Below are 9,487 nucleotides of genomic sequence, written 5' to 3' on the forward strand. Positions count from 1 at the left end.
TTCTTTAAATCAGACAGTTTTTGGTTAGTTTGTCTGTATTGTCCTCTCTTCTTGACTTTTTTCCTTCTCAATACTAATATTCAAAGCATCTAGATCTACGTGACTGTTCAAAGATAAGATAGAATCAACAAAAAGGCGTTTCTCGTTTTGATCAACAGGGGCGGTAACAATGAAATTATTTAGTCGTACCGGAACTACTCTCTGATTGGCTATGCTTGTAGTTCTCCCAAATTCAATGAAATTCAAGCAAGTGTGCGAGTTCACCTGAGTTCAGTTCGGGGTCTCAAAATATTGTATCATTCTTTTAGCCGAAAACTCCCGACCAGATCAGACGTTACTGACCCAACAGTCTTTTGACGAAAAAGATATGGCAACCTCGGCCGTTGATTCAGCAAAGACAACTGTAAACAATGTTTCCAAAAGGTAGGCCCCTAACAAGTTCTAGAGTCTCACTGTCACAGTAGCCTGAGTAGCAGACTCTAGTCTACGCTGATTTTGTAGTCCGTTCGTTAACTCACTCACTGCCAGGCTTTTCTCGGCAGGGTAACGGAGGAATGCCAGGCTTTCGGGACCTCGGGGCCATTTTCAAAACCTCACTGTGAGCATTATTATTATGTCTACAGCATTGAACTTTACAAATTAAAAAAAAGGCCACCTCTATATTCTCACCCGGAGTGAGAATAGTGCAGGCGAGTCTTGTGGCTATTCTCACCCGGTGCGCGTTCACCAAATTTTGCGTTCACCCTAAACCATAGAATTCTACACTGTGAGGAAAAATTGTAGAATTCTGTGCCGTGAACAAACGTTCCATTACAATTGTAGCCTACTAAAAGCGTACAATTTTGTCTGTGGGCAGTGGAGAGAAAGAGAGAGAGGAGTAGCGCGAGAATTTCCGGGCAAAACAAGATGGCGACCCGCGTAGTTCGGCTCGATTCGAAAAGTTAAATAGCCGTAGCATCTTTGTAGACAACCAAATTTATTTACTTTTGTGTTTTAACATCATTTTTTAACTTTGTTTTGGTCAATTTGATCGTCCACACCGATAGACAGTATTCAGAAAGAGACAGAGAGAGAAAGAAGAGGGGAGGAGTTGATCTTGCGAGAACTTCCGGGCGGGTGAGAATAGCCACTTTAAAAAAAAAAAGGTAAATTTTTACTTCGAAGTGTATACAGACCCGGTAACCGGGAACAAGGTCACGAAGTATACAGACCCGGTAGGGGAACTCTTTTGTGATTTCGGAAAGTTTCAGCGCCCAGACCCGGTAGTGTGTGTGTGTGTGTGGCACGAGAACTTCTGGGCAAAACAAAATGGCGACCCGCATAGTTCGGCTCGATTCGAAAAGTTAAATAGCCATAGATCTATATCTAGCATCTTTGTAGACGATCAAATTAGCTTAAAATGTTGTGCTAGTATGACGTAATTTTTTCTTGGCTTTTATCCATTTGATCATCCACACCGATAGACAGTACTCCGAAATTAGGAAAAACAGGTCTTGTTTCACACCGCGTGAGAATAGCCAACGCTGGCAAATCTCACCCAGGGTGAGAGGCAGATCGTATTTTTATCGATTTTTTTTTTATCCTCACCCCGGGTGAGGATAGCCACTTAACATTAACATTTAGGTGCTTGTGGTACATTCAGTCGATATGCATGCCTTTATTATATCTTTGTCTCTGCAAGAAATAGATGTTGTATCAACTGACAAATGTTGAAGAATCACTTTGAAAAGATATCTGACAAATTTTATATTATATAACTGGAAAGTCATTCAAGTCATGATCAGTTCACCCATCCTGAGCATCAACATCAGGGTGTGTGGTTGCAGGACAGGGCATGGCCATTGGGGGAGGGGTGCCACTATTTGAAGTTTGTAGCGTAGTCCAAGGAGGGTCTGTGTCAGCTGTAATCCTATCATTTGGGCATTTTGGGGTCTAAATCTACGTTGTGTGATCTTTAACGTTTGTGTGATGAGTCTGAACTGGGACCGGGAAGCGCCGGATCATAGGTCTGAGGATGGGGAACACCTAATTTTAGATCTCGGCCTAGATCTAGCACAGTTTTCATCTTCACTTGTCCGCACCTCTCCTATTTCCTTTCCTGTACTCATTTTCAATTCTGTATGATGGTTCATCATCACTATCATCTGCAAAAAGATCTAAATCTGACCCTTTATTGACGAATGGGTCCATCAATTCAAATGTTCCGACCTCGTTGAGACGCCGTCGCCATCGTAACTGAGCGTTGGTACTTAGTTTTCAGTTCGTTTTGGGTGAGTTCTAAAAAGTCTTCAATTTTTAAATAACTTATTCAAGGGAAGTTACTGCAACAATGCGGAATCGAAATTAAACTGGCTTATGTCGCCTACTTCCGACTGCCAAGCCCAACACGTCGGAATTTTGAAAAATAGTAGTCTAGTAAAAACGCACCCGACGGGTTTCGGGTTTGGCAGGTAGCGGTCTACGCGGATCACCCGACAGGGTTCGGGCATGGCAGTTGAAGTCCAAAGCTGATTGCTACTGCCAGAGACCCTGAATTGCCAGAAAATCAAAATTCAAGCAAAGAATAGCGCTTTTTCGGCAGTTCCCACCCCCCAATTATTATTCGCCGGTTTGGGCCCCAAGAGTCAAGAATAGGGGGTGGGGGGGGGGGGGGGGGCCCTGAATTTTACCATAAAATTTGATGTTTTGCAGTTAGGTTGCATCCCTGTTCTTTGTGTTGACTATTTGGTCGTCAAGACTTCCGGATTTCTTTTCTGGATGTAAAGAAATGGATCGTGGGTGGACTTTTACGAACGGAACTACAAGATCATCAAAAAGGATAAAATAGTGTCGAAAAATAGTCTAAAGTGGGTTTGGACCTTTTCTATTTAAAATTTAGGAGGAAGAGGTTAGCCGTGCTTAATTACGGCTAGACGGCTGGGCTAGCCGTAGACTACTTATACATCATGATGTTTAGACTGACAAACAGAAAAAATAGGCCTACTGAATTATAAATAATTTTTTAGTTTGCAATACCTAGGCTAAAACATTGTATTTGAGACGAAACCAGGTGCCTAAACTAACACTAACAGTGAATAATTCATCTAGATATCTAGATCTAGAATAGATCTTCCAAATGAGACCTTTGTACTCAACAGGTTTCTAATAGACTAGAGCCTAAAATAAGTACGGCTAGACTGCCAGGCTAGCCGTACTTAAACTTAAAGTACTGCTAGACTGCTTGTCTAGCGACTAGACTATCAAGCTAGATCTAGCCGTACTTATAATTTAATGATGGTATTTCATATGAAAAACCAAAAAGTGCCTTACTGACATAATGCATGTATTTTAAACCTGAATAATTACTAGATTCTAGATCTAAGAGACCTGTGTACTCAACAGGTTGTGGTCAATAGGGCCAAACCCAGATATATCTAAGTGCGGCAAGACTGTCAGGCTAGCCACTTCGTAAAATTTGTGCTTCCTCAAGAGGTTCGTGTTGTGCCGCAATTTAAAAATAGGCCTAGATCTACTACATCTAGATCTAGATGCAGGCCCAGATAGATCTGCACCCGCCTTTATGAAAGAACACAGACCATTTTTAATCTTGGTCTTGTAGTGTAAAGCCGCAGCTGATTTAGATTCTAGATCTAGTTCTCAATTATTCTGTTCTTTACTCTAATTGCATTTCAAATTTTCAACCAATAGCGATTTTATGGCTTACCCTTGCTTGGGGGCAACCTTGATAGGGTTGTAAATGCGGCAACTTCAACAGGGGCTGTGGGCAACTTCGGAGTGTGGGTTTTGGCTCCACCGACAATTATTTCTGGTTCTAAACGATTGCTTTTTTATTACGCGTGTGCTGATAGGGAGAGATATCAAGGGATGCAAAACATCAAATTCATGGGCGAATTCAGGGGGACATGCCCCTCTAAAACCCCCACCCATGTTTTTGTTAGGTCAGGGAGCAAGCCCCCCTGAAACCCCCTTTATGAAACAAGTGAAATTTTAGATTTACTGCTCATTTTGTAGGCTACTGTCAGTACTCCAAGCTTTGGAAAACTTGAATTTCAAAAGCCCAGCCTGCCTATCTGTGGCTCAAACCATCAACACCCTCATACAGACCTATGCCGTCGACCTGACACTACAGTGGATACCTGGCCACAGCAACATCCCAGGAAACGACAGAGCACACACCCTTGCCAAGAAGGGAGCATCACAAACACAACCACACAACCCAGTATCACAACAGACAGCCAAGAGCATCATCAAATGCAACACCAGGGAACAGTGGCTGAGTAGATGGGCAATGGGCAAAACTGGAAGAACTATTTGCACACATGACAGCCCCCAACTCTGAAGATGCAATAAATTCCCTAAGTAGAAGAGAACAAGTCACGATCTTTCGCCTGCGAACACAACACATAGCACTAAATTCCTACCTTAATAGGATCCGCAAGGATACCCCACCCGACTGCCCGTTGTGAGACTGCCTGGATGAAACAGTACCACACCACCTCTTTAACTGCCCAGCACTTTGTGACCTGCATAGCGCCTACCTACCTGCCTCCCCAGACATCGGAAATACCCTATGCAGCGACAAAGCACAGCTGATTAAAACCTGCAAATTCTTTGCCACATCAACAGACCGAAGGGCTAGAACCCAAATGGCCGCTGGATCGGAAAAGTAAAGTAAGTAGGCTACTGAAAAATGACAGCACATCTCTCGCTCTCGCCAGGATAAAACATGGATACCGAATAATTCAGTCTTTATCAATATCCAGTAGACCTGCTCTGTGTGGATGATGCAAAGCTTAAACAAACGGGACCCGCATTCTTCAAAACTAGTACTGTTCTTATAATTCAGCTTTTTGTGCCTCTCCCTCCCTCTCTACCCCTCTCTCTCGCTCCCTGTCTCTTTCTCTCTCTCTCTCTCTCTCTCTCTCTCTCTCTCTCTCTCTCTCTCTCTCTCCTCTTTTCTCTCTCTCAACCCTTCTTTGCTGAATTCTCTATCTCTCTCTCTCCCTCCCCCTTTCTTCTCTTTCCTTACCGCCTCCTCTCCCTCTCTCTCTGAGTGCGCATACACACGAAGACACGCACTTGCACATATAATGCACACACACACTCTCTCTGTCAAACATCTTAACTTGCGACAGTTGAGTAGCCTATCTTAGTCAAAATTTCTACTAGTTTGTATCAGGTCGGTCAAGGATTTCGACCCATGATGAAAATGATAATCATACAAACAAGATTAAAGTGAAATGTGGTTGTTTGTTTAAGGTGATTCTGCTTATGAAGCTGATATTTGGTTTGGACTGAAATGAATCTGAGTCAGGTCGAAATTGGTCTACGCCTTGTTGAAGTTACCCCGTTTTGCCCTGTCGAATTTGCACCAGCCACTAAAATCTCACTCCATAATTTTAAATTCATCTAAATTCATATTATAATCAATATTTCAAATTCTAGTTAGATTGAAATGAAGCTAAGGATACCAAAGTTTCATTATATGAATATTTTCGAGCAAGAAAAGAGGTGTATAAGAAAGTAAATGACGGGTGAAGTAGGCCTGCTGATTTTTTTCTTCAAGAGCGAAAAGTATGCAGCGACAGAACGCCGACATTGGATGGATGTTTTCTGGAGCTTTTTGACTAAAAATATGTGGAAGCCTTGGAAGCTGAAATTTTATTTTTAGATAGAATCAAATGTGCAGCGAATAAAAGTGGACTTTGATAATTCCACGACACAGGGATCAAATTATTCTCAAAAGCCAAGTCTAGGTTGAGGTGGTCAGAGTTGCCCGTAGCCGAATGTGCCTCAACCTACCCTAACCCTGACCCAACCCTAACCCAACCCTAACCCCCACCCAACCCTTACCACAAACAAACTCTACCCCTACCCCAAACCCTAACCCTTTATTCTACTCATAGCGGTCTCTCGTTATGGAATTCCTCCCAAATTGGCACTGTCTGCTGTGAAACAGGCCTACTGGACCTCTTTTTCTTCTTGATTCTCTTTGTGTCGGTAGTGCCATAAAACATCTACTCAATCATTGGTTCTCTTTTCTCATCTTTTCTGAGATTCTAAGACAGTGAGGGCTGTACTTTTTTTCAAACTAAAAAGAAAATGGGGGGGGGTGGGGGGAGTTGTTTGTGTGGGGCAATTGATTGGATACGGTTGTCTATAGACAGGGCTTGACTTCCTAGACTTTAAATTTTTAAAAAGTAAGTCTTGAGGAAGGTGTCTGACAGCATCATGTAGACATGAATAGTTTGTGGCTCGATGTTGTCTTTTAAAAAAATAAAATCTCTCACTCCTATCATAGATAGGACAAACAGTCACACTCTAGCCGTGGTCCTCTTGGAAACTTTATCAAAACTTTGTAATAGTCTTTGTAGTTCCTTAAATACTAAAAACAAAACTTACACTATAACATTCTTCCCACCTCATCTCTGACTGGGCTGTGTCTTGTTCTCCTTAACACTTCTTCGTTGGTGGCCCTGTCTCAACTGTCTGTCCATCTGATCCTCTGTAACTTCCTTAATTAGACATTTTTTGTTTTTAAAAAAACCCTGGATCCTCTTTATGGACAGGTAAAGGTGATGGAGAGGGCATAGATTTACATAGTGATTGACAGGAAATTGGTTAGAATGGAGGTCAATTTAGACTGGAGATAACTCTTCAGTCTTTTGCCAGTCTAAATTTTTTTGTGTGTTATCATACTCTGTTTTGACTAACATGATAAACTTTAACTTCTTTTATTGTTTTCAGATTACAGAAAGAACTCAGAACACTAATGGTAAGTATTTTTTTCATAGTAAACAAATTTCGTCTCCACCATTTTCTCTCATGCATGTGTAAGGAAACTTTCATTGTTTCTGTCTATTTGTATCACTTTTCTACCATGCTTTAACAGTTATCCTTTTTTTACTGGTCTCTCTTTGACTGAATTGAATTGCCTTTATGTCATTTTTGGATGAAGAATTTTGCAGAAGGGCACTGGCATCTGTGGTGAAATGGTTAAAAGGTCTTTGCCATTGCATACAGGTGGGTTTGATTTCTGTGTGGGGAACTTATATATGTATATATATAATTTTATTGAGTTTCTGTTTTGTTGAGATGGATGTATACATCCCATTCAGCCTGGGTTGGCCCTGCCAGACAGGACAGAAGCAGACCATCTTAACATTTAATTTCTGTTTGTGTATTTGTTGGGGAACATAAAACGGTGGGGCGGGGGGGGGGGGGGGGGGGGGGGGCCCTGAATTTTACCATAAAATTTGATGTTTTGCAGTTAGGTTGCATCCCTGTTCTTTGTGTTGACTATTTGGTCGTCAAGACTTCCGGATTTCTTTTCTGGATGTAAAGAAATGGATCGTGGGTGGACTTTTACGAACGGAACTACAAGATCATCAAAAAGGATAAAATAGTGTCGAAAAATAGTCTAAAGTGGGTTTGGACCTTTTCTATTTAAAATTTAGGAGGAAGAGGTTAGCCGTGCTTAATTACGGCTAGACGGCTGGGCTAGCCGTAGACTACTTATACATCATGATGTTTAGACTGACAAACAGAAAAAATAGGCCTACTGAATTATAAATAATTTTTTAGTTTGCAATACCTAGGCTAAAACATTGTATTTGAGACGAAACCAGGTGCCTAAACTAACACTAACAGTGAATAATTCATCTAGATATCTAGATCTAGAATAGATCTTCCAAATGAGACCTTTGTACTCAACAGGTTTCTAATAGACTAGAGCCTAAAATAAGTACGGCTAGACTGCCAGGCTAGCCGTACTTAAACTTAAAGTACTGCTAGACTGCTTGTCTAGCGACTAGACTATCAAGCTAGATCTAGCCGTACTTATAATTTAATGATGGTATTTCATATGAAAAACCAAAAAGTGCCTTACTGACATAATGCATGTATTTTAAACCTGAATAATTACTAGATTCTAGATCTAAGAGACCTGTGTACTCAACAGGTTGTGGTCAATAGGGCCAAACCCAGATATATCTAAGTGCGGCAAGACTGTCAGGCTAGCCACTTCGTAAAATTTGTGCTTCCTCAAGAGGTTCGTGTTGTGCCGCAATTTAAAAATAGGCCTAGATCTACTACATCTAGATCTAGATGCAGGCCCAGATAGATCTGCACCCGCCTTTATGAAAGAACACAGACCATTTTTAATATTGTTCTTGTAGTGTAAAGCCGCAGCTGATTTAGATTCTAGATCTAGTTCTCAATTATTCTGTTCTTTACTCTAATTGCATTTCAAATTTTCAACCAATAGCGATTTTATGGCTTACCCTTGCTTGGGGGCAACCTTGATAGGGTTGTAAATGCGGCAACTTCAACAGGGGCTGTGGGCAACTTCGGAGTGTGGGTTTTGGCTCCACCGACAATTATTTCTGGTTCTAAACGATTGCTTTTTTATTACGCGTGTGCTGATAGGGAGAGATATCAAGGGATGCAAAACATCAAATTCATGGGCGAATTCAGGGGGACATGCCCCTCTAAAACCCCCACCCATGTTTTTGTTAGGTCAGGGAGCAAGCCCCCCTGAAACCCCCTTTATGAAACAAGTGAAATTTTAGATTTACTGCTCATTTTGTAGGCTACTGTCAGTACTCCAAGCTTTGGAAAACTTGAATTTCAAAAGCCCAGCCTGCCTATCTGTGGCTCAAACAATCAACACCTTCATACAGACCTATGCCGTCGACCTGACACTACAGTGGATACCTGGCCACAGCAACATCCCAGAAAACGACAGAGCAGACACCCTTGCCAAGAAGGGAGCATCACAAACACAATCCCACAATCCAGTATCACAACAGACAGCCAAGAACATCATCAAATGCAACACCAGGGAACAGTGGCTGAATGGATGGGCAATGGGCAAAACTGGAAGAACTATTTGCACACATGACAGCCCCCAACTCTAAAGATGCAATAAATTCCTTGAGTAGAAGAGAACAAGTCACGATCTTTCGCCTGCGAACACAACACATACCACTAAATTAATACCTTATTAGGATCCGCAAGGATACCCCACCCGACTGCCCGTTGTGCGACTGCCAGGATGAAACAGTACCACACCACCTCTTTAACTGCCCAGCACTTTGTGACCTGCATAGCGCCTACCTACCTGCCTCCCCAGACATCGGAAATACCCTATGCAGCGACAAAGCACAGCTGATTAAAACCTGCAAATTCTTTGCCACATCAACAGACCGAAGGGCTAGAACCCAAATGGCCGCTGGATCGGAAAAGTAAAGTAAGTAGGCTACTGAAAAATGACAGCACATCTCTCGCTCTCGCCAGGATAAAACATGGATACCGAATAATTCAGTCTTTATCAATATCCAGTAGACCTGCTCTGTGTGGATGATGCAAAGCTTAAACAAACGGGACCCGCATTCTTCAAAACTAGTACTGTTCTTATAATTCAGCTTTTTGTGCCTCTCCCTCCCTCTCTACCCCTCTCTCTCGCTCCCTGTCTCTTTCTCTCTCT

At 42.0% G+C, this 9,487-nt stretch overlaps 1 protein-coding gene across 2 annotated transcripts in view; it reads left to right on the forward strand.

The window, feature by feature from the left end:
* The first annotated feature begins 222 nt into the window (after positions 1–222).
* The window catches only part of LOC101849570 (probable ubiquitin-conjugating enzyme E2 C), a 16,451-nt gene continuing 7,186 nt past the window's right edge, over positions 223–9,487 (forward strand). The window contains exons 1-2 of one of the 2 annotated variants that reach the window (XM_005111159.3): positions 223–423; positions 6,748–6,775. In XM_005111159.3, the coding sequence (XP_005111216.1) occupies positions 368–423; positions 6,748–6,775 (84 nt within the window). In that variant the 5' untranslated portion in view covers positions 223–367. Of the gene's footprint in view, positions 424–517; positions 599–6,747; positions 6,776–9,487 lie in introns of those variants that run through there. The other variant, XM_035973124.1, reaches the window with a different exon arrangement.

Source organism: Aplysia californica, unplaced genomic scaffold (assembly GCF_000002075.1).
Source record: "Aplysia californica isolate F4 #8 unplaced genomic scaffold, AplCal3.0 scaffold01018, whole genome shotgun sequence".
NCBI classification, from domain to species: domain Eukaryota; kingdom Metazoa; phylum Mollusca; class Gastropoda; order Aplysiida; family Aplysiidae; genus Aplysia; species Aplysia californica.